Source organism: Tribolium madens, unplaced genomic scaffold (assembly GCF_015345945.1).
Source record: "Tribolium madens isolate multiple individuals breed KSU strain unplaced genomic scaffold, Tmad_KSU_1.1 Scaffold_20;HRSCAF=117;Tcas5.2_LG4, whole genome shotgun sequence".
Lineage (NCBI taxonomy): Eukaryota > Metazoa > Arthropoda > Insecta > Coleoptera > Tenebrionidae > Tribolium > Tribolium madens.
The window spans coordinates 11,931,800-11,954,971 of NW_025400985.1; the positions used below are offsets into that span (position 1 = coordinate 11,931,800).

Sequence of the window (23,172 nt, forward strand, 5' to 3'; positions counted from 1 at the left end):
AATATACGATTCGCCTTGTTTGCCTGAATCTGAAGCAGTGTTTGCCATTCATCCTGATGGAATCGGTGACGCTAAAGATTGAACCTCTTGTTTTTTTAGACTAATCATTATTTTAATTCTTTCACAGATTATGAACTAGTTGAATCATTCAGTTGTTGTCTAATTATATATTTTGATACGTTTCTTACATTGCGTATCTTAAATTTGTTTAATCAAATTCCCTTCAACTTGCCTCCCCTTTTAAAGCGAGTTCGATTATTTTATACCTCTCTGAGAGGGTGTTAAAAAGTAAAACTTATGCAAATTGAATAACCCGTGACTTTTGCATGTACCCGATTCAAAATTATTTTCCACAATATAACGGAATTCCAAACGCTGCTAGTTTCATAAATCACAGAATCGAAAAAAGTCGCAAATGGCCTCCATCTCCCTTCAAGGTCCCTGAACAAGTGTACTTTTTCCGGTTGGCATGGCTCGGATTACCCAGATTATATAACAATTTTCGGTTGAAATTGGCCGAGTGGCGTGTCAAATTGGCGTTTTTGGAACTTTTTCACTCTTCTCCATGTCGATTGAGGATCGAGTCATTTTCARTCCTYAATCGCCATTTCTCGAGGCAATAACCGTAATATAGTAACCCAATTCCGTGGCTAGACTTTCATCTTAAGTATTTTGTTTGAAAAAAACAACGTTTTATCATATGACGAGGCGATGAATTATTTATACAAGGGGGCCTGATCGGAAACTGGGACGTCAATTTCGAGTTGCGCAATGCGGGCCGAACACGTGCCCGAAAATTGAATTGCAAGCAATTAGCGAGACAACAATTGCGAGTCTGGGAACTAGACTGTTATATAACCGTCAYAATTTCCCGAAATTCCCAGTKAAGTAACCGAAAAATCGCGTTTTTGGGTTTACCCTCGCCCAAACCTGCCTTGATCCGGGTCAAACCCAAAACAAACAAATTTTAATTAATCCRRAATTACGAAATCCCGTGCATCCCAATCGTGTCTTTGATTCACTCCTAGAGTTTGGTAGCCCCCACTGCACAATCTCCTAGTAAGTGGCCGCCTTGCGTCTGCAAACTCTATTACTTCTCCGAGTTTGTAACACTTGCAACGCTCCGAGAGCTCGGCTTGTGATGTGACAGTGAAGTGTCTTCATTTGGAAATTTTGGACAAGCGACGAGCATTTGGGACTAAATCGGCGCTTTTTTGGGCTGTATCCCACTTACTACCTTCACCTAGGACGCGATTACGGCAAGAAAGTGTTCCTCCTAGCCGCCAGAAAACGCAAAAAGAGTGCCACAAGCAATTACCTGATATCAAGCGACCCCACGGACCTTTCACGCAGTGCGGAGTCTTTCCGGAGTATGTCGTGATGCAGTTTGGGAGGGTGGCGGAGGATGTCTTCACCATGGATTACCGGTACCCCATGTGTGCTCTGCAGGCGTTTGCTATCGCGTTGAGCAGTTTCGATAGTAAACTCGCCTGCGAATAATCGAATTTCATTGTGCCTCACAAAATTTGAGCTTACGGCTAATTGTACTTAAGGTTTTATATACACTGGAAAAAAAAGTTCCGTTGTTAAGGTAATTCTAGTCCGTTTTTAAACGAAATGTTATTTTTTAAGATTTTATAATCATAGATGATTTTTATTATTAAGTATAGTTTTCTCTTTTTTTTATTCGAATATACTTTAGTGCGGCCTTATATTTTGCCTTAAACTATTCGTACTCTTAGGGAGAGTAGATCGTCAAACGATACACAATACAATCAAATTAAGTGTTTTCAGTGTCTTGGAATTGTCAATTCACGACCCATTTGTTCCGAAAAGAAACACTAAATGTTGTGTTATAACCCCACGAAAATCAGTATTTATTGATAGTTCAAAATCGGACTTGGTCCGCTTGTGTATGTATTTAAAGAAGCTCAGGATTTATTTAAAAAACATAATTAAATGAAATGTATTTTTGTAATTACCTTATGCTAATTGCTTGTGTAACTTTCATTTATTTATTCTTAAGTAGTTTCTAGTTGAACATTCCAATCTGGGGGAAATCAAACATTTTTTGATATTGTTACGAGATTTCCAACTTGTTTTAGCAGTATTGTACACGTTTTTATGCCTATTGCATTAATAAAGAATGATCCACTATCGAATTTACATTTAACCACTCCCAAAAATCTGTTTTGTAATTTAGAATATTTGGGTTTTTGTTTTTTTTTTGAGTACTCTCTTAATTACAATAAAAGATGCAAAAAGTTGACTTTAGTTGAGTTGCCAGGATAATTTAATTTTGTTTAGGGTTTTTTACTTTGACTGGTTTGAGATTGGCAATGCTTTTGTTTTTGTTTGAATTTCTAACCAAACCAGAGCCTACTACTCCTACTAGTGCCGAGATAAATCAAAGAACTTCCTTTGTATTTTAATATCAACAAAATAATTACGAAAATGGATGATGCGAGTTTAGCGTCAACCAGCACAGTACTCTCGAACGAAACCGAGGACGTCGGCCCCCAACGCCTCTCCAAACTTGAGGTAAGGAAGAGCCCCCCTAACGACTCAATTCTAACCTCATTCTAGGGCAACGGGATCACCGCTGCTGACTTAAAAAAGCTCAAAGATGCCGGTTTTCACAGTATCGAGTCCTTAGCATACACCCCGAAGAAGACTCTCGTGGCCATCAAAGGCATGTCCGAGGCCAAGATCGACAAACTCCTCGCCGAAGTAGCGAAATTCGTCAACATGGGTTTCACCACAGCCACCGATATTTTAAAAAGACGCTCCGATATTGTCCAACTGACCACCGGGTCAAAGGAACTCGACAAGTTGCTAGGGGGCGGCATTGAGACCRGTTCAATMACGGAAATTTTCGGCGAATTCCGAACCGGCAAAAGCCAGATWTGCCACACTTTGGCTGTGACTTGTCAATTGCCCGTTGACTGTGGGGGTGGTGAAGGAAAGTGTCTTTTTATTGACACCGAGGGCACTTTCCGGCCTGAACGATTGGTGCCGGTGGCGGAGAGGTACAAAATGGACACACAAAAAGTTTTGGATAATGTCTCATTTGCAAGAGCGCAAAATACTGACCACCAAACTGAGCTTTTGATACATGCGGCTGCGATGATGATGGAGTCAACGTACTCTCTGCTGGTGGTTGATAGYGCCACATCTTTGTACAGAACGGATTATTCGGGAAGAGGGGAATTGTCCGCAAGGCAGAATCATCTAGCTAGGTTTTTGAGGATGTTGCTGCGACTTGCTGATGAGGTAATTATCACTCTTGACGAACACCAGTTGTACCACTTTTATGAAATCGCAGCTTTTTAATATTTTCAATTATGACTGAGATTATTACAATTGCCTGTTGTTGATGAAAAATAAAAATAAGAAAACCTTTTTGTCTTTGGCTGAGCTGTTTTTTACAATAACAATTTTATTCTGTTTCAAATCTATAACATTGTTACTTTTTATAACATTTTTTTAATAGTGGAGTTTCTTGTCTCCATTTGTGACTCATTTACCCCAGAAAATAATTGAATGTAAAGAAAATGGTTTTGATTAAAATAAATGTATTTTACAGTACTTAATAAATTCATGTAGAGCTGTGAGTTTAGTGTCAGATACCCAATTATTTACGCTTTTCAAATTTTGTTTCAGTTTGGAGTTGCTGTCGTAATAACGAATCAAGTGGTTGCTCAAGTTGACGGAGCTGCGATGTTTAACCCCGATCCCAAGAAACCGATCGGTGGCAACATTATGGCACATGCTTCTACTACAAGACTATCCTTGAGGAAAGGTCGAGGAGAGACAAGAGTGTGTAAAATATACGATTCGCCTTGTTTGCCTGAATCTGAAGCAGTGTTTGCCATTCATCCTGATGGAATCGGTGACGCTAAAGATTRAACCTCTTGTTTTTCAGACTAATCATTATTCTTTCACAGATTATGAACTAGTTGAATCATTCAGTTGTTGTCTAATTATATATTTTGATACGCTTTTTACATTGCGTATCTTAAATTTGTTTAATCAAATTCCCTTCCACTTGCCTCCCCTCTAAAAGTGAGTTCGATTGTTTTATACATTTCTGAAAGGGTGTTAGAGAGAGGTATAAAAGAATCTCAAACGCTGCTAGTTTCATAAATACAGAATGAAAAAAATTGCAGATAGCCTCTAGCGCCCTTCAAGGTCCCTGAACAAGTGTAACTTTTCCATCTGGTATGGCTAAAATATTAAAATAAAAAATAGATAAATATTAAAATAATGTAAATGTAATAAAAGCGGGACTGTCCTGATTAGAGTATTTCACTTGATTGTAATATAAAAAAAATCCAAATCAGTTATTACCGCCTGATAGTCTTGAGACGCCCTGTATACCGACCCGCAAACAATATTTTCTATAAAATTAGTGCATTGGTTGATTTTAGGATGAATGAAAAATGAAACTCAACTATTTTGTATAAAAAAAACAATTTATTCAAAATTCGGTTATAGCTGGTGTAACACTGACAAATAAATAGAATTTGTGGGAAACCAGGTCAGTGAGGGTCCCTATGTGACAATAGCATTGAAGTTGACTGCCCAAAATGTCACCTTAACGTCATAATTTTCAATCTGCACATCACAAATTGAATTTTCTTAATCCTAATACAATTCCAGTTCGATTTAATGAGCCGCGATGTTGATTGTGATTGTGATACTTTGGCAACAAAACAGAAACTCAAACACATCAAATGCAAAATTATAAAATTAATGAATGATCAACTATCAAAGTCGGAAAATTTCGTCGACGATGAAATCAAGAGAAATGAACAGTGTATAAAACGAGGGTTAGTTGCGATTTGCTAAACTTCCAAATTCAGTCCGAATTGTAGGTGTTGGTCCTTGTGTTCCTCCAGGACGTGGCTGTACTTGTTAGGGCTTGTAACTATAGTTCTTGTAGCAATTTTAATAGGGGCTTTTATGGGGGCCCGTATTTGCGGAAACGAAGCAGGATCTTGCGACGACTATGGCGTATTTTAACAGTTTTACACTATATTTTATCCGACACCTATTAGAAATACTCTACAATTGGTTAAGGTGCAAATAAACAACCAGTTGGGTCGAAATGGCGTTTGATTTAAATTAAAAAATCAGAGTATTACATTAAAACCAAATTTACACGAGATTATGAAAGCAATTTTGAAACTAAATTAAATAAACAAAACTTTACTTCTCCTCACACCACTCGTTCTCCTTGCGCACTTGCTCCTCCTCAGAAGCTGTAAAATCGTTTTTGATGTTGAAAGTCTTGCGGATCTCTTCCGGGGCTTTGCCCTTGATCATGTTAGCCACCGTCTTGCAGGTGACGTCCAGCAGCCCCTTGATATCCAAGTAATTCGCCGCCAAAATGAGTTCAAACAAAGTGCCTTGATCCACTTTGAGAAAATCGGCGTCCCACGACGAAATATCGTCAGTTCGCTTCTCCTTGTTCTCGTCGTCTTCGGGCGGTGGAGGATCATCTTTGTGGTAAGTCGACCACTGGATAACTTTCTTCAAAATCGCCGAATTCACATTCGGAAGAGGCACAACTTCCTCTTCCTCCTCGTCCATCCCCAAGTCTTCCAACATGGTTTTGATGGTCACCGAACATTTCGCAATTTCCACATCCACCTCGAACGTTTCCCCGTCAGACGAACGCAGTTTTATGTTCGGCATTTTCCACAATTTTCACGACTTTTCTTCAATAATCAATGACAGATTTATGACAGTAGACGGCAATAATGGCGGATGACAAGTGTACTGCGCAAGCGCTAAACAATAGCGCCAAACTCAAACTAATTGTTATAAACAAACACCTAAAAGCGATTTTTTGGAATAAATAAGCAGACACGGATTATTTGTCAAATAACGTAATTATGTTTTTGTCGATTTTCCCGGCAATGACAGGAATACTGCGCAAGCGCTGGGCCACTAGCGCCAAATTCAAACTAATTGTTATAAACAAACACCCGAATGCGACTTATCGGAATAAATGAGCAATGACGCGGCAAAATTTTATTAAAATCAGGCGTCGGAATATTCAAATAACGTAATTATGTGAAAAGCTGTAATGTTTAATTGAGCGCAAAAATTGCAAAGTTTGATTGCGCAAGACCCCGCTCGAGATTTAAAAGAGGTGGCACCAAGAACAAGAATTTGAGTATCAGACTGCCCGTCCTCACCTCCTGTCTCCAAGCCAAGTAATGGTGAGTCGTCTTTTTTGTTTTTCTCATCGATTGCGATAATATTATTGCATAAAAACAACAAATTTTAACAATCTGACGCAACTCTTGAAAAAATCTTTATTACATGAAAACTTCCAATTCTTATCACACTTGACTCTTCAAGTGTTTTAGTGCAAAACAATTCCGCTTCACAAACAAATCGTTATCTGATTTCAGGGTTCCGCAACAATGAAAAAGTCCATTACGGACCACCGAATCGCTTTGTTGTTATTCGTCAGCGTTATTTTCTTATCAATTGAAGTTACGTCTGGGGCTTTGGTCAAAAACCCCAATTTGCTGAAAAAAAATCATTGCAGGTATCTAATCAACAATGAAAAAATTATAATTACTCAATTTGATTATTACAGGACACACATTTTTTCCCCCGTGTGTCGAGGTCAACAAAAACGAGACATTTTAAGCCGAATCAGTGACGAGTACAGGTAGTCATATCAAAATAAATGAGTGCAATAAAAATTTGATTTTTTAGGGTGCCAACACTGGATTCCGATTTTTCGGGGATTGACCGACCACGTGATTTCGCTTCGATCTTCAATCCCAGTCTTTTAGGGGAACTACTGAAAAAAACAATAGAATCGTCCCCTGAATATGATCCCGACAATAGCAATTATCTAAAGTGAGGGAAAACAATCAAAGACAGGCACTGACAGTATTACCCAGTATTCCTATTTATTTATTTATTGGAAAAAATAAAGTATAAAAACTATTTTCGAGTTTTGTTTCTAATTAGAAAATCTGGTGGAGGAATCGTTTGGAATACTCGTAAGTGACAAAAAGAGTGGCAGTGGATGGTATAGTCCGAACTAAAGTAGGAGTTAGCCCATTATAAAGTTGTCTAAAGCCTTCGCGCCTCCAAATCTGTGCAATCATTGAAACCATATTCACCTTACTATCTGTGACTTGTATTCGGCTTTTGGCCACATCAACCGGATAAGTCAACGTCCAGAAAGACATGCCCCCTAAAGCCCCCGCTACCATTGTTTTAAACAAGCCTATATCGTCCTTGGATTCCCCCGGGCGTGCCAACAAAGTCCTAGTGCCTAAATTAAACAATCAACCAACAATTCCCTCTAATGGGTTTTTATACCTTCATAAGTCCCAAAAAAGAAGAAATATCCCGGCATTTCCCTAACTAACGTCGGGACTAGCCCATGAAAGAACCCCAAGGGCCCCTCGGCCTTCAATATCTGCGCTGCTAACTTCATAGGCCCCACTCTGACCACCTTCAAACCTTGCAACTCCTGCTGTTTCTGCGTCTCGAACATGGCTTGAAGCTTGCATTTGAGAAGTTCGGTGGGACAAATCGCCACCGATGAGAAAAATGAGGCCAAAAAACCCGCCGTGGCGTTCTGCATCATGCTGAGTTCAGCCACGTGTTCCGTACGACTGACTTTTTGAATGAATTTCTGGCAAAAGCCGTAACAAAGAAACAAGACCGAATTTTCGGTGATATTCGCCGCCAAAGCCGGGACTGTACCGGCATACAAACCGCGATAAATTCCATCTGCGCGTAACGTTTTCATGAAACAATCAATCATGTTGTTGTATAAGCTCGGAAACGTCTGCATTTTTACCTTGACGGTGTCCAGGGGCTGGCCCACATACACCAACGCAATGCCCCCTAAAAACAGGTCTTGGAAAAAATCAACAAAAATTGCTAATTACCCAAAAACCCGGCTGTAAAATCGATGAGTCCGTCTTTGACATGATTGTCGCTCTTAGATTCGGACATTTCTTCGGCATGGCATGTGAAGTACTGATAACAATTAGCAATTTAAAGCGATAAGCCGATTGTTTTGATTTGGAGGTTATGTCACGTGTGTTGTCAAAAAGTGAGCCAATTTCGGCATTTTAACCAGTTTGGAGCCTCCCAGGACTATAATTAAGTAAATTCGGGGAAAATCAGGGCCAAGTCACAAAGGGCTTAACAAAAATCGCCCTCTTTTCGCCCAAATTAGTGATTTTTAAATTTTAAGGTTGGCATCGACGTGACGTGTAATGTCAAGTGTCAGCAAATAAACACCACTTTTTCTTCCAGTTAGCATATTGTAGCGAAAATAAGGTATTTTACCCCCTTGGTGTGCCTGGCGTTGATCTGGGGTTTCATTTAAGGTAGCAAGCATGTCTGGTCAGGATCCAGGCGGGGGCCCCGATCCGGGGGGCTCCAGTCAGGAACTATCGGATCTCAAAGACCAATTTGAGCAACAACAAGTCCTGATAGCACAACTCAAAGAAATGATTCGGAAAAATGAGCAAACTAACGTAACTCAGGAAAAAGTCGATGAGTACATGAACACTCTCTCAAAACACCGCTCGAAAAAATCGAAAAAGGACGACAACAGCGCTAAGAAAACACTAGACATTCCCGCTAGCCAAAAAATCAGTCTTCTGAGACAACAAGTGGAGCAAAATAAAGTGAGACTTGCCGAAAGGGGGAAAAGCCAGAAAGGGATTGAGGAAATGGTGACGCAACTCAAGGCACAGTTGGACGATTCGCAACATTTGATCAGCCAATCGCCCCTTAATTTAACGCTACAAGACCCGAAAATTGACTACAGTGAGAATTCCAGTGCCCAAGAATTGTATTCTGTTTTACTGACTAAGGAAAAACGCATTAGCGAGCTTTTAACCAAGGTGCAGAAACTGGAAACTAGCGTCCTTGACTTGCAGGAAAATCTCAAGGAGAAAGATTCGGTGATTGACGCCAGAACCAAAGCCATAACCTTGATGACGGAAAATTTGAGCAGGAAAGGAAAAACTACTCTTGACGCCCTAGACGAGACCAAGGAGCAGATGAGGAAAATGCAGGAAGATTTTGTGGCCTTGGAAGCAGAAATGAAGGCTCGCCAAATGAAACTCCTCGAGGATTTAAGACTCAAAAACTACGAAATCGCCGAATTACAGGAGGCCAATGCTAATTTAGAAAAACAAATAAGCGAGAAAGCCGAAGATTTAGAATTGGACCTCAAGGCTGAAAATTCGCGTTTAGTGGAAACTTTGACCGAGAAAAACAACAAAATAAGGGAATTGGAAAATAAATTAGAAGAGAGTCAACAAAGCGAAGCATTAACTATGTTAAACAAACAATTGGAAGAAGCCAATAAAAACATGATCAAAGTCAAGGCGCAACACAAATCAAAAGTGAAAGAACTGACGAAAAAAATCGAATCATTTAAAAAAATGAGCGACGCTAATGCGGAAATTGTCAAACTCGAAGCGGAAAATAGCCGTTTGGGTCAAAAAATCGCCGAATTAGAGGAGGAAAAAGGAAGTCTACAGTTGAAATTGGTTGAATCCGATTCTAACAAAGGTAAAATAAAATAAAACACGATTTTGGGGGAGTTACCGATGCAATTTCAGGTTCTGAGGGTCCAGAACGCGAAAATGAGTTAGAAAACAAAATCCAAGATCACGAGCGAATGCTGGAGGAAAAAGACAAAATTATATCGATTCTAGAAGCCGGTAAGTTACTTTTATTTGTTGGTCAGTGACGATTACAACATTTTTTAGAAATTTCGCGATCGAAAACCGAAATCGAGAATTTGAACGAAAAATTAAACAATCAAGTGAAGTCTGAAATGGTCTCGATTCAGTTCGAGGAGCAACTAGAAAGAGTCGAAAATGAAAAGAAGCATTTAATTGAAGAAAACGAGAAGATTTGTAAGGAGAAAGAAGAGTTGATTGAGACGTTCGAACAATTGAAAAAAGAAAAACAAGAAGTCACGTCAAAATTGGAACACTACATACAAGAAAACATGGAATTGGTCGATAAATTGGAAAAATTGAGTGCGGAAAAAGTCTCGTCGGCTGAAAGTATCGAAATTGTGGAAAATCTGACTCAACAGGAAAAACTCGAATTGGAAGCCTATCAGAAGAATTTAGATTTGGTCGCTGGTAATATAAAAGCCAGTGAAGAAAATCTTCCACAAGTCGATTTAAATGAAAGTGTCAACGAATTAACTGAAGAAACCTCTGAGTTGCTTCAGAAAATCGAGTTGTTTACTGTTGAAAGAAGAGAAGTAATGGAGAAGATGGAACAGTTGAAGCAAGAAAATTTGAACTTGAATTTGAAGATTAAAGAGATTGAGAATAATAGAGACGTATTAGCAGAGACTTATGAACAACTACAGAGCGAAAAGGAATTGCTAGATGCCAAAATAGAGAAAATTCAGGAAGAAAGCGTGAGTGGAGACTTGAAAACTGAATTGGAGGAACAGCAGAGAGAAAATCGCCGACTTAATAATGCGATTATGGACTTGAATCGGACTCTTGCCGACCTGGAGAATGATAATAAGAGCCTCCAAATGAAAATCGACCAATTGGAGGAGACCAAATCCGACTTGATTGAAGAACTCGAAATTGTCAAAAATTCAGAATCGGAAAATCGCCAACTAGTCGAAAGCAAAGGCAACGAAATAATCAAATTAATGAAAGAGAAGGAAAATACAGAGAGTGTCATTGCCGACTTGCACAAAACCATTAAAGAGAAAGAAGAAAACTTCCAACACATAACTTCTGATTTCAAAAACAAGTACTTAAATCTCCAGAAACAATTGAACGAGAATTCGAGTAACTTTGAAGCGATCACAGCGCCACTCGAATCCAAAATCCAAGAACTAACAACGAAAAACAAAGACCAACTCGAAAAAATGAAGAAAATCGCCGCTAACCTGAAAAAGAAAACGCAAGCCTACCAAGAACTTGAAGACAAATTTAAAGAAACTCAAACTCGACACGAGACCGAACTTGCGACGTCTTTGCAACAATTGCATGAATTAGAAGCCGAAGTGACACATTTGCAACACCAAATTGGTGAAAAAACTGAACAAATCCGAGTTTTGGAGGAGAAAAACGTCGAATTACAAAACATAATCACCGATTTGAAAGTCAAAAATGAAGTTAGTCTCCAACAGGAGTTACTCCTTACTCGGGAGAATCTCGGCAGTGTGGAAAACTCCCTTCGGACAAAAATCCAAGAATTAGAGATGATTATAGAGACACAAGAAACAGAATTGGTCAAGTCCAAAGAACGTGTTAACAAATTGGAGGAGGGCATCTCCTTCATGGAGGAACGAAGATTGAGTTTGGAGCGGAAAGCTAACGAATTGGGCGCACAATTGGAGGAGAAAGAAATGACCTGTGAGGAGATGACCCGAAGTGAGGATTTTTTGGAGAACAGATTGGCAGCACTGGCAGCACATGATGAAGCTATCGAACGAAAATTGGAAGAAGCGATGACTGAGAATCAGGAGTTGGCTGGTCGGAATCGCGAGTTGGAGGAAGAGAGGGAGAAATTAAAGAGGAGGATTGAGGAGTTGGGGGAGAAAGTTAAGGAGTTGGAGCGGGAAAGAGACGGTGTTGAGGAGTTGGAAATTCAGAATGAAAAGTTGAAGAAACAACTGCTTGATTTTGAGAATGAGTTGAAGCAAATGAATGAAATGTTGGAAGAGAGTAAAAATGATTTTGATAAGGTTAATGCTGATTGGCAGACACAGTTTGATGAAGTTTTCAAGGAGAGAACCGAATTGATGATAAAGTGTGAGAAATTTGCCGAGGAGTTGAAAATGATTGCTGAAAAAGAGTTTGGTTTTAATAACGAGTTAATTGAGTATAAGACAAAATTGGAGAAGAGCGAATCAGAAATCAGGGAGTACGAGGAGAGGATAGGACTGTTGACAGTCGAGAAGGGGGAGTTGGGACGACTCAAAGGCTTATTGGAGGAAAGAGAAGCCCAATTGGAGGCAAAACTATCAGAAATTCGGGATTACGAAGAGCGAATTAAACAATTAACAGTTGGAAAAGGCTTATTGGAGGAAAGAGAAGCCGAATTGGAGGCAAAATTATCAGAAATTCGCAATTACGAAGAACGAATTAAACAATTGACAGTTGAAAAAGAGGAATTACAGAAACTCCTCACTGATAAAGAAGTCCAATTGGAGAGAAGACAATCAGAAATTCAGAATTTCGAAGAAGGAATCAAACAACTGACAATCAAAAAAGACGAATTAGAGAAACTCCTGACTGATAGAGAAGTCCAATTGGAGAGTCACAATACCCAAAAAGAGCCAAGCTCTTCTTTAGCTTCGTTCTTCGATAGCGTTGCAGAGAAGAAAAATGAAGCACAAGTCGAGACAATCCCGACGTTTGTTTGGTCCGGTCAAACTAACGATCCGTTTGATTTTGTCGAAAAAAAAGAAGAAAAAACCGGAAACACTAATCAGGAACTACTGGAAAAAATAAAAACTCTGGAATTCATGTTGTATAACACTGAGAAAGAGAAAGAAGACACTTTGCATCAATGTGACCAATTAACAAATGAATTGACACGATTAGTGTACAAACAAATACCGATCGAGTCACAAATCCTGCAAGAGAGTGACATTCGAGATACCCCTGATACGTGCAAACAATTGGAAAAAATTGAATTCGAGCCCGTTAAAACCCCCTTGGTTTCGACATTCGAAGCCGGTCCTGTAGTCGAGGAGCCAATCCAGACGAAGGAGGCCTACTTGTGTTACGACGAAATCAAATCCGAAAATAGAAATATCGAGAATGACGACGGTTGGGCTTGGGGTCCCGAGGAAGCCAAGTTGGAGGAAGAAGAACACGTTCAGAAATCGGAAAATTTCGAAAGTCTCAATGACAGAATTCGAGTTCTTGAATTGGAACGTGAGAATCATTTAGAGGAGATACGACAATTGCAAGTCAAATCCGGTAAACTTATAAAAAAATTGAAGGAATTTAAAGCGAAGAATGAAGAATTGACGAAAAAGAAACCGGATTTCTTCAATTTGGATGATACGATTCAGGAGGAGTTGAAGTTGCAAATAGAGCAAGTCGAGAAGAGGTTGAAAGAGACAATAAATGAATTGGAGAAGGAAAAAAATGAGAAAATTGCGATTGCGAAAAAAATCGAGTCGCTTACAACAACAAATGAACGTCTACTTGAAGCAAAAGAAAAGCAAGATATCGAGTTGTTAGGTTGGCAACAGCAATATAGAGACTTGAGTGCCAAATTGGAACGGTTTGAGTGGGGTGATGATGGTTTTACAACCAATGAAGAGAAATCAACCGTTGTGTCGTCAACTAACAACAATGAAGATTTAGCGAAGAAAATCCAAGAATTGAATGAGACAATCAAAGATTTGACTTTGGATAATGAAGAACTACAAGCAGTTTTAGAGGAGCAAAGACAGTTGAGAATCGAGGCTGAAAAAACAACGCTTTCGGTCAATTCAGAAGCGTTGCAAGTTGAGAAGGAGCAACTCGAAAAAGATAAAAAAGAGTTGCAAGAACAAATAAACGAATTAATTAAGAAAAACGACGAATTGAGCGAGAAATTTGAAATAATTGAGCAACAAAAGGCCGAATTAGATGAACTCGTGTCGAGTAAAGAGGAAACAATTATAAAATTAAATGAGACTTTGAGAGGTGTTGAAGAGGAAATTTCTGTCCTCGCAGCCGAATTACAAGAGAAGAATTCCCAAATTGAGGCATTGAAGACGTCATTTGACGCTCAAAACGTCGCACAAGACGACCGTGAAAAACTCATGAGTGAATTACAAGAAAAAATCGCTGAAATTGCCACTTTGAAAACACTCGAATCCGAAAAACAGGTCCTTTTCAATGAGTTGCAAGAGAAGAATGTTGAAATAAACACACTTCGCGAGAGTGTCGATTCACAAATCGCTTCTTTGAAGGAGGAACTCGACAATCAGATTAAAATCGCTCAAAATTTGCTTGAGGAAAAAGGAGTTTTGAGTGAAACGCTCAAGGAGAAGGAAAATGAGGTGGTAAGATTGACAGTTGCGATGGAACAAATGACCCAAGAGTGGGATTTGAGGATTGATCAGAGAGGAAACGACGTTGCTGAGAGTTGGAAACTTCATTTAGAGTCGCGTGAGAGTGAATTTGCCCAAATCGAGCAACTTTTGAGGAAGGAAATTAACGAATTAGAAGAGAAGTGTAATGCATTGGTGAATGAGAATAACGAATTGAGGAAAAATGTCGATGCGGAGATACGAAATGAAGTAGATCGAGTTGCGGCTTTGCAACAACAGATTAGCGATCGACAACAGTACATAAATGAGTTGACAAGGAGCCTCCAAGAGAAACAACGGGAGGTGGAGGGGATCCAAATGGAGTTGGAGACGACGAAACAAAGCTTGGAGGTTGATAAAGAGATTGTTGATGGGGTTTTGAGACTAGCACAAGAGTTTTACGATGGGAGTATCAACCGAGATCACTCCTTGGTGAAAGTTTTGAAAGATCGTGAAAATATTATAATTGCATTGCGAGGGGAATTGGAGGAGATTAAAACTAGGTTTGGGGAGGTTGAGGAGGAGAAGGCTACAAGTATAGAGGAAATTCAACGATTGAGGATGATCTTGGAGGAGCAGGAACAAACAATTGCGCGTCTTACGACTCAAGTCAACGAAATGCAAACATTGAAAGATTACGAAAATGAAAACGTGCAAAACCTACAACAGAATCTTCACGACTATCAACAAATTAACAGTAATATTAGTGCGCAAATGCAAGCCCAAGTGGCACAAATTGAGGCCAAGGATCGTGAACTTGAAAATTTGAGGAGGTTGATTGAAGAAAAGCAAAGAGAGTGTGATTATGCCGTTGAGTATAGAGTGACTATCAATGAGCAAGTTCAAGAAATTGAGTCATTGAAGCGACGTTTACTCGAAAATGAGGAATTGCGTCAGGATTTGGAGGGTGTTCAATTCGAATTGAGGACTCAAACTGAACTTGTCATCTCAAAAACTAAAGAAATTGAGGAGTTGACGTCTCAACTGAATTCTAAAATTGAGGAATGCGAAAGTTTGCAACGTAAAATTGAGGAACAGACCGTTCTTGTGGACGAAGAAAATAAACAATTGACTGAACTCAGGGGTATTATAGAGGAACAAGTGTTGAAAATTGAAGAGTTGAAGAAGGAATTATACGAGAAAAGCAACGATTATGATTCGCTGATTGCCGAAATGGACATAAGTCGCACCAGTGCCAAAGAGAGTGAGTCACCGCGACCGAAAAGTGAAGAAACCGAAGATTTAACCGAGCCAGTAAGCCGAGCCGAACTCGACTTGGCACTCTATATGCTGCACCAAAGAGACGTCCGATGTGAGGAGTTAACAGTCGAATTGACACAACTGCTAGAAGAACGTGATACGTTACAGTTGCGATTGTCGAATGTTTTACGCGAGAAGGAGGAGTTGGGGAGGAAAGTGGGAGTTGAGGCTGGGAGTTCGGAGTCGAAACCGGTCGAAGTCGAGCCTCTCACGACTAAGTATGCTGTGATTTTCATGTGTTTTTTTTTTGTTAAGTTTGGGTTTCAAGGTTGTCGGAATTGAAGACAGTCGGGTATAAGAAAGACAAGACGATTGTCGATGAGCAAGAGTCGCGTCGATTGCAACAGCTGTCGATCATGCAACAACACAGAGATGTCGCGTCGAGACTACCGCCCGAAGCGGCCGCCCGATTGGTCGACGCTAGTTACACGCTATGTGAGTCTGTTTGGGTTGTGGTACTGTTGTGTGATTGGTTGGTTTCAGCTCGTGATGTCCAAAGTCCGTCGAAAGTATTGCTGAATTGGTTATGGGGGAGGAGTACACCCCGGGTTAACGACATATAGTCGACAATGTGCCTAAAATATTTTAGATAAGGTTTAAATGGTTGTACATGTTTTTGTAAAATTTGTAATATACGCATTTAGTGTGCTTGAGCAATAAAACAGTTTATAGAATGATTTGTTTTTTGATTGGGGGATGATGAGTTCCGCCAATTAAACACTCGAGTCAAGTACCAGTAGCAAGTACCTTTTATTGGTTTTATCTTATCGCCCCTTATTGGAATTACCATAAATAATTCACTGGATTTTTCAGTTATTTCGTGATCCTTTTAGACTGATGGGAATTTTATATGTGCATGTTTACATCAGGCTGTTTACTTTGTAAGTAAATTGATCAATCTCATCATGTAATAGCCGTAAAACTGTAAACAGCCGATGCAAAAATATCGCTACCGGAACTCTCGTCTCTGAAATCGGGTAATTCATATAATCATGACGCGTTGTGTCCTTCTAAACCTCGCATTACATAAACGGAAAGCGGCGGGTTTATTGTGTTGAAAATCTCCAAACGGTAAGTGAATCAAAAACTGAAAAATAGCGCCCTCCCGTGTCATTAAACAAGCCCGCTCCGGTCCTGGAATTTCCATTTTTGGTCTCGTTATTCAACCCAAATGACAATCGGAAGTCATTAGACGCCGCATTTCGCAACATGTTTGCTTTTAGTCCGTTTGTTGACTCGCTGACGTCACGGAAGCCCATAAATTACGTCCCCATTTCTCCCAGTCCGCTCCTGCGCTGTCATCGGGAGGGGGTCGAACTGTCAATTTGCTTGTCCTGTCAACTTTCTAAATCTAAACACATGTTTGAATTTTTTACGATAGCCCCCGTGTCGCTCCTCCGGCCGTGTTTATCCCCCCAATTATGAAAATTAGTAGCGAATCCGCAAAAATCGCAAACCAAACATCGGTGTTGACACACAGCGGTAATGTTTGATTTAGACCGTAAACATGACGAGGGTGTTCGTTTTCCAACATATGAATGGTAACGAAATGTAAACATCTCAGACCGGTCTTATCTTTCGCTTTGTTACAGAGTCCCCGAGATAATGTGTTAGAGGTTTCGCAATGACGGAGAAGAGACCCTCGTCGGTGAGTTACAAATCGGAGCAGCCCTCCGACGACGAGAACGCCCAATTGTCGCTCGACCCGCAGACGCAGCTCTACCTCGCGCATTTGTCGCAAGAGAACGGCTGCTGGGGGCGCTTCTTCCCCATACCGTTTGAACGGGCGGCGCAAAAGTCATGGTGGGACCCCACGTTCGACTCGGAAATTCTCGAGGAACAGTACAGGAGGAGCTCAAACCCGCATAGTAGATTCAAATTCAGGTATAAGGCCCCCATGACGGTGACAATTTTAAATTGATAGTTTTGACAGGTACGCATTGTGGTACATGTTGCTAATTTCATCGTCGTGGTTGGTGTATTTTCTCGTCACGGGGTTGGTATCGGAAACACATCATTGGCCCACGTTGTGTACTGTCCTAGGAACGTTGATACTGTCAGTAACAACAGTACTTTTCCTTACTTATACTGACATTTACAACAACCACATGCTCCTCATGTCACTGATAGTGGCGTTTGTTTTATGTGTGATAAGTCTTTCGTTCGTCGTGTTGGTACCAATGAAGACAGATCCGCTCAGTTTCCCGCTAACTTCAGACATAAGTCCAGTGGGACACTTCTCCATTTGTATTGAAATTCTCATGCTGATTTACACTCTAATCCCTTTGAAGCTCTACATGAGTATCACAATTGGTTTTTTATACTCAGCGGCGTTTGAAACTCTGACGATTTCGCTTCAAAATCAATCACTTGAAGTTTCAACGATCTCAGTTCGGTTATTGTCACACTTTTGCATTCACGTGATCGGCCTCCACATCCTCCTTATGACAAATGTCCGCATGCGAAACACTTTTATGAAAGTGGGGCAAAGTCTCCTCGTCCGCCGCCAATTGGAGTCGGAGAAGAAACTCAAAGAAAACATGATCCACTCCTTGATGCCTTCCAGCGTGGCCGAATGGCTCCTCTCCGAAGAGGAAACCTTCACGCGAAGCGACCAACGCAACTCCGACCCCGAAACCAACGACATTCGATCGCTTTTCCGCCCCTTCAATATGAATCGCATGGAAAATGTGAGCATCCTCTTTGCCGACATCGTCGGTTTCACCAAAATGGCCAGCAAGAAAAGCGCCGAAGAACTGGTGGAAATCCTAAACAATTTATTTCAACGATTCGACCACTTGTGCAAATTCCACAATTGCGAGAAAATATCAACATTGGGCGATTGCTACTACTGCGTGTCCGGATGTCCGGAGCCGAGATATGACCACGCGAAATGTTGCGTCGAAATGGGGCTCAGTATGATCCAAGCAATCAAACAATTCGATCAAGAGAAAAACGAGGGGGTCAATATGAGAGTTGGGGTGCACACGGGGACAGTCTTATGCGGGATTGTGGGGACTCGCAGGTTTAAATTCGACGTCTGGAGCAACGATGTCACGCTTGCCAACCGTATGGAGTCCACTGGAAAGCCCGGAATGGTGCATGTCTCGGAAAAGACCTGCGAGTTCCTCCACGACACTTACCTGCTGGAAGAGGGGGAGCCGGTTTTAGGTAAGAAACATCGATTGATATCCTTCACCTTAAAACAATAAAACTCATCCTATCCGAATTGAAAAAGTCCAAATTTACACCTATTTTTACCAAAATCGTGCTAAAATTTTCGAAAAATGCAAAAATAGTAAAAAAGTTTACTTAACTGTTGATTTTTTAGAGAAACTTCGCGTGAAACGTGAGATTTTAGTACAAAAACGAGCTTAAAAGGATTTTGGATCTAATTTTGTGATTTCTCGGCTTATTTTTTAAAAAACAATTAAATCAATATAATTTTTTGTTATTTTTAGTCGTGTTTGGACAAGATTTTGCAAAATAAATGGTTCAAAAACAATGTCGAGCGAAACAATAAGCTGAAAATAATATCAATTTCTATTTAATTTTGAAATTTTTTGCTTGTTTAAACTATTTTTTTCCCTTTTTGTTAAATTTTTGGCTTGTTTTTAACGAAATTTTGTAAAATAACTGTTTATGGTTCAAAGATGTACCTAACTAGAGCATTCAAAAAAGGCAAGAGTAAATTGTTATTTAAGACCCTGTTAAAAAAAAAAAATTAAAAATTCGTAAAAACAAATAAGTAGAATTTTTTTACCAATTTGGTGGTTTTTAGATTTTTTCTTAGAAAATTTCGCGAAATAATTAAGCTTCTGTTTAACTAAAAAAATCACCAGATATTGGAATTTTCATTACAAGAGTTTTTCCTAAATCACCAGATTTGGTGAATTTCCACCAGGCCTGGCAACACCGGTTGGTATTTGGATGCGTTTTGCCAAAAAATTCAATTGTATTTTAACTGAAAAATTAACTATTTTTAATAAACAAGGTTTAAACGCATAAGTATCTTTGGATAATTTTTTTGTATAATATAACAACTTTTTTTATATTTTTCACTACTGTCGAAAAGTCATACTGAGTACAGTGTTGGACATAATTGATGTTTCAGGAATGAAAACGTATTTTATTTTGGGGCGCACCGGAGACAAGACGCCGTCGTATAGTGGGAGTTTTCGTGCAGAGGGTCGTCAAAAGTACACAAATTCGTTGCAATTATTCGTTTCGCCGCCAACTTCGTCGCCTTCCATGTCGCCACAATCCCGCCCTAGAGTACTGTCTTGTGACACCACCCACATAAAAGCAACGCACAATCCGAATATGTTATCGCCTGATGTTTGTAAAATCAAAGCGAGTAGTTTACCAAGTATCTTAGATTCGGAAAATGAGCAAGACGGCGACGTTTGTAAAGAAACATCCGACTGTGATAATATAAAAACGCCAACGTCGACAGCAAGTTCGGGGAAATACAGCGTCAAATTGAAAAACTGGAAGATGCCGAAATTTCTTCGTAAGAATGAGGGAAAACCCGAATTAGATATTGAAGTTCCTGCCAATTCAGAAGACCGAATATCGGGCGGTTACCAACAAGTCCCGACCATAATCGAAACGTCGAATGTTTCGAATGGGAAGAAAAAAGATTCGTTTATCAGCGTAACGGACGTTGATGATAAGAGGAGTAGTATTTTCCTCGACGATCCGAAAGATACAATCGATGTCAAATCGTACATCAGCCAATCACGGAGCGACATCGGCCAATACGACTACTCCCCAGGTGACTTGAATCAATTCATGAGGACGGGAAGTTATCGTTCGCAATACGGGAGATCCCCCAACGAATTCTCATTCCTGCAACGTGCCGGAAGTAACCGATCTCGTCGCGGTCGCTCTCCGAATTTCGACGTTTTCCCCGGTGAACGACAAAGGAGTACAACCGTGTGTGTTGGTAATCTCGAACGGCCGAAAATGTCGCTCGAAGTCCCCGGAAGACTCACAAATATCTCCGTCCTAGACGATCATTTCTCGGTCTATAGTCGCAAAGATTCGGGAATTAAAAGCAACAGTCGCAGGAGTAGCATTCAACAGGTGGGTGTGTGACAGTGCGAACCGCAGACTAAACATGATTTTCAGCTGGAACAAACGACACTCCCGAATTCGGACATGTTGCAACATAGAGTTTCAGGATATTATACGTCGAGTCAGAGTACGGTGACGTCGCCCCAATACAATGTCCGAATGCCGGGCATGTTCAAGGACAAGTTTGGTACATGTATTCAAAACGTGCGAAAACAATCAGATCGTCAATTAATCAAGTGCGTACAAGAAAACTCCAAGTCGAGAGGTTCCTATTTTATTAAGCCGCCGTTGCGGAGGTTGACGTTGTTTTTCAAGGACAAACAAATGGAGCAGGATTACAGGACGAACGCTCATTCGTTGTTTGAACAATCTGAGTCGATTTTAACACTTGCCGATTCGAAATTTAATACCTACTTTGATGTGTGTGTCTCGAGTTTGGTTTTTGCGATTGTTTCGATTTCGTTGTGGCTCTTGTACGGGCATACCATCTTGTGGTTGGTTTTAACCGGCGTTTTTGTCGGAATTCAAGCCTGTGGTTGGGCGTTGTGTTCGAGAAAAGTCGTCGAATGTTCGGATAGGTGTCTTAGATGCGTTTCGAGATTTTACAGATGGAATATGTTCGGTGGCGTTTTAGTAAGTCTACCACTCGTGACGGTTTTGACAAATTTTTGTACGAAAGTATTCACAACATCGGAAACTTCGAATTATTTATACACTTATCTCCTCTTTGTTGGAGTCATACATTTCTGTAATTTCACACAGCTGAATTGCTGGATGAAAAATTGTCTCGCTGTGATGTTCACTGTTATATTTATTCCTTTGTTTTTGAACGGCACCTGTTCGAATTTTTTCGTCGAAAAGTCGGAACGTACCGAACTCAATCCGATCGTTGCGATTTTAGACGATCATAACCGAACGGTGTTAAAGTCGGGAGGTAGTCTCAAACATTACAGTTTCCTGTACAAATCGGAAATTTTAATGGACTTGTTCCTCTTGTTAGTGTTGGTTTGGTTACTTAACCGGGAGTTCGAAATCGGTTACCGGTTAAGTTTCCACGCCAACTACGTCTCCAACCGGGACAAAATCAACGTACAGAATCTCAAGACGCAAGCCGATTATCTCATTTACAACATCGTACCTGAACACGTGGCCGAACAGTTGAAAAAGAACGCGAAATATTCGGAGAATTTCAAAGATGTGGGAATTATTTTCGCGAGTATTGTCAATTTTAATGAAATGTACGACGAGAGTTACTTGGGAGGGAAAGAATATTTGAGGGTTTTGAATGAATTGATTGCGGATTTTGACGAGTTGCTCGATCGTCCCGAATTTGCAAGTGTTGAAAAAATAAAAACGATTGGTAGCACTTTCATGGCGGCGAGTGGTCTCAACTCGACCACTAGACGCAACCAGAAAGACCCCAATGAGCATCTCTATGCCCTCATGGATTTTGCGTTAGAAATGCAAAACGTTATAACCGATTTTAACCGAGATTTGCTCGAGTTTAATTTGATCCTCCGGATTGGTTATAACTTTGGTGAGGTAACCGCGGCGGTTATCGGCAATACGAAACTGTACTATGATATATGGGGCGATGCGGTGAATATCGCCTCTCGGATGGACTCGACAGGGGTCAACGGTCATATTCAAATCGGGGAGAACTGTCTCCAAGTCCTCGAAGCGAAATACGTTTTTCGGCCGAGGGGCTCCGTCTACGTCAAGGGTAAAGATAACATGAACGTGTATTTGTTGGAGAGGAAGAAGACCGATGATGAGATTGAAGCTTAATTATTTTATTTGTGCCTGCAAATTGCATTCCATAGCTGCTTTTAGCTAAGAGTGACCAAGTGTAGCCTTAAAGCGCGCCAGAAATAGGTGTTTGTCGGCCGATTTGGGATTTTTAGTCTTACCAAAGAGTAGTGTAAGGAGAGAAATTGTCAATTTTGTCGAATCGCTGCGTTACCAAAGAAGGTTTCCTTTTCCAGCCGATTGGAGAACAGATTTTCGAAATAACTGTGATAATCAACTTCTCACTTAGTGATTTTAGCATAGTAAAGGCCCTAATTGAGTTTTTTTTAATTTTATTGACGCAAGAGGACAAACACCTAAATTGTATTTCTTGCCAATAAGTACAAATCCGATTTGTAAAATTCCGTGAGGTGTGCGGACGTATTTTATACTCATTATTATTTTATACAGTAATTTTATATTGTAATACCAAAGAGTGGGGTTTTATAAGAAATTAATCGCTTGGCAAATTTGATGTTAGACTGATGTCGACATTGTCTTTACCTCATAAATTTGACCAACTAAGGACCATGTAAAAATTATTGTGATTAGGAATTTTTTGTTTCTGTAGTGTTTTGACTGGTTTGCTATTTTTTTATTTGTGCATAAACTCGTCAACTTGACGGAAACAAAGCCCGTGTAACGTGCAAAACTGTATATGATATTATGCGGTAGCTTTAAAAGTGAAGTAACTAGCTTATTTGTTAGTGGAGTTCCTAACATTTGTTTTATTTAATTTTTTAAATATTTCGTATGGACCGCATGCGGTGGTTACGTATTCCGTTATATTTAACGTACCTAATTGTTTTTAATATAATGTATTTATTTATTGAGTTATCTAAATAGTCAAGTTTTATTTTACACGCATCCCCGTAAGTGCCTTCTATCGTTTCAGTCTTTATGATATTTCGTTCAATTCGTAACAAATTTTACTAGATATGTTTGTGCACCGTCCT

At 40.0% G+C, this 23,172-nt stretch overlaps 7 protein-coding genes across 8 annotated transcripts in view; 5 read left to right on the forward strand and 2 right to left on the reverse strand.

Annotated features, from left to right (window-relative positions):
• The window catches only part of LOC123005939 (DNA repair protein RAD51 homolog 1-like), an 8,860-nt gene extending 8,673 nt beyond the window's left edge, over positions 1-187 (forward strand). The window contains exon 3 of the mRNA XM_044400031.1: positions 1-187. This exon is cut by the window's left edge and continues 146 nt beyond it. Within this exon, the coding sequence (XP_044255966.1) occupies positions 1-82 (82 nt within the window). The 3' untranslated portion in view covers positions 83-187.
• Positions 188-2,339: 2,152 nt separating this feature from the next.
• Positions 2,340-4,007, forward strand: LOC123005935 (DNA repair protein RAD51 homolog 1-like). Its single transcript, XM_044400027.1, is given in 3 exon segments — positions 2,340-2,541; positions 2,587-3,273; positions 3,664-4,007. Coding segments are annotated over 3 exon segments (1,041 nt in total). The 5' UTR covers positions 2,340-2,454; the 3' UTR covers positions 3,931-4,007.
• A 132-nt stretch (positions 4,008-4,139) lies between these two features.
• On the forward strand, positions 4,140-5,136 carry LOC123005949. Its single transcript, XM_044400043.1, has 2 exons — positions 4,140-4,832; positions 4,878-5,136. Exons 1-2 carry the CDS (start codon positions 4,672-4,674, stop codon positions 5,023-5,025), a joined length of 309 nt encoding a protein of 102 aa, XP_044255978.1. The 5' UTR covers positions 4,140-4,671; the 3' UTR covers positions 5,026-5,136.
• On the reverse strand, positions 4,457-5,786 carry LOC123005945 (S-phase kinase-associated protein 1). The gene has a single exon (XM_044400039.1). The coding sequence runs from the start codon at positions 5,698-5,700 to the stop codon at positions 5,212-5,214; it is 489 nt and encodes a 162-aa protein (XP_044255974.1). The 5' UTR covers positions 5,701-5,786; the 3' UTR covers positions 4,457-5,211.
• A 257-nt stretch (positions 5,787-6,043) lies between these two features.
• LOC123005947 lies at positions 6,044-6,975 on the forward strand. 2 transcript variants are annotated; one of them, XM_044400042.1, is made up of 4 exons: positions 6,044-6,230; positions 6,426-6,565; positions 6,617-6,685; positions 6,739-6,975. In XM_044400042.1, exons 1-4 carry the CDS (start codon positions 6,228-6,230, stop codon positions 6,887-6,889), a joined length of 363 nt encoding a protein of 120 aa, XP_044255977.1. In that variant the 5' UTR covers positions 6,044-6,227; the 3' UTR covers positions 6,890-6,975. The 2 variants fall into 2 exon arrangements, with proteins under 2 accessions (XP_044255977.1, XP_044255976.1); XM_044400041.1 differs by having other exon boundaries at positions 6,046-6,230; positions 6,617-6,691.
• Positions 6,914-8,277, reverse strand: LOC123005941 (mitochondrial ornithine transporter 1). The gene is made up of 3 exons (XM_044400033.1): positions 7,935-8,277; positions 7,357-7,890; positions 6,914-7,309 (listed from the first exon to the last, which is right to left on the reverse strand). The coding sequence occupies exons 1-3, from the start codon at positions 7,999-8,001 to the stop codon at positions 6,996-6,998; spliced, it is 915 nt and encodes a 304-aa protein (XP_044255968.1). The 5' UTR covers positions 8,002-8,277; the 3' UTR covers positions 6,914-6,995.
• Positions 8,223-23,059, forward strand: LOC123005212 (protein lava lamp-like). Its single transcript, XM_044398871.1, has 9 exons — positions 8,223-8,331; positions 8,382-9,579; positions 9,630-9,731; positions 9,780-15,567; positions 15,618-15,784; positions 16,966-17,233; positions 17,283-18,520; positions 19,464-20,437; positions 20,483-23,059. Exons 2-9 carry the CDS (start codon positions 8,391-8,393, stop codon positions 22,214-22,216), a joined length of 11,460 nt encoding a protein of 3,819 aa, XP_044254806.1. The 5' UTR covers positions 8,223-8,331; positions 8,382-8,390; the 3' UTR covers positions 22,217-23,059.
• The last annotated feature ends 113 nt before the right edge of the window (positions 23,060-23,172 follow it).

What these genes read in the sequence shown, in the direction of transcription:
- LOC123005949 (XM_044400043.1), top strand. Translation starts at nt 4,672, where the DNA reads ATGAGCCGCGATGTTGATTGTGATTGTGATACTTTGGCAACAAAACAG. An exon ending in GAACAGTGTATAAAACGAGG is followed by an intron (nt 4,833 to 4,877) that starts GTTAGTTGCGAT and finishes TCCGAATTGTAG; the next exon opens with GTGTTGGTCCTTGTGTTCCT.
- LOC123005945 (XM_044400039.1), bottom strand. Translation starts at nt 5,700, where the DNA reads ATGCCGAACATAAAACTGCGTTCGTCTGACGGGGAAACGTTCGAGGTG.
- LOC123005947 (XM_044400041.1), top strand. An exon ending in CTGAAAAAAAATCATTGCAG is followed by an intron (nt 6,566 to 6,616) that starts GTATCTAATCAA and finishes TGATTATTACAG; the next exon opens with GACACACATTTTTTCCCCCG. An exon ending in CGAATCAGTGACGAGTACAG is followed by an intron (nt 6,692 to 6,738) that starts GTAGTCATATCA and finishes TTGATTTTTTAG; the next exon opens with GGTGCCAACACTGGATTCCG.
- LOC123005941 (XM_044400033.1), bottom strand. Translation starts at nt 8,001, where the DNA reads ATGTCCGAATCTAAGAGCGACAATCATGTCAAAGACGGACTCATCGAT. An exon ending in TTTTACAGCCGGGTTTTTGG is followed by an intron (nt 7,891 to 7,934) that starts GTAATTAGCAAT and finishes ACCTGTTTTTAG; the next exon opens with GGGGCATTGCGTTGGTGTAT. An exon ending in CTTTTTTGGGACTTATGAAG is followed by an intron (nt 7,310 to 7,356) that starts GTATAAAAACCC and finishes TGTTTAATTTAG; the next exon opens with GCACTAGGACTTTGTTGGCA.
- LOC123005212 (XM_044398871.1), top strand. Translation starts at nt 8,391, where the DNA reads ATGTCTGGTCAGGATCCAGGCGGGGGCCCCGATCCGGGGGGCTCCAGT. An exon ending in TGAATCCGATTCTAACAAAG is followed by an intron (nt 9,580 to 9,629) that starts GTAAAATAAAAT and finishes ATGCAATTTCAG; the next exon opens with GTTCTGAGGGTCCAGAACGC. An exon ending in CGACGCTAGTTACACGCTAT is followed by an intron (nt 15,785 to 16,965) that starts GTGAGTCTGTTT and finishes AATGTGTTAGAG; the next exon opens with GTTTCGCAATGACGGAGAAG.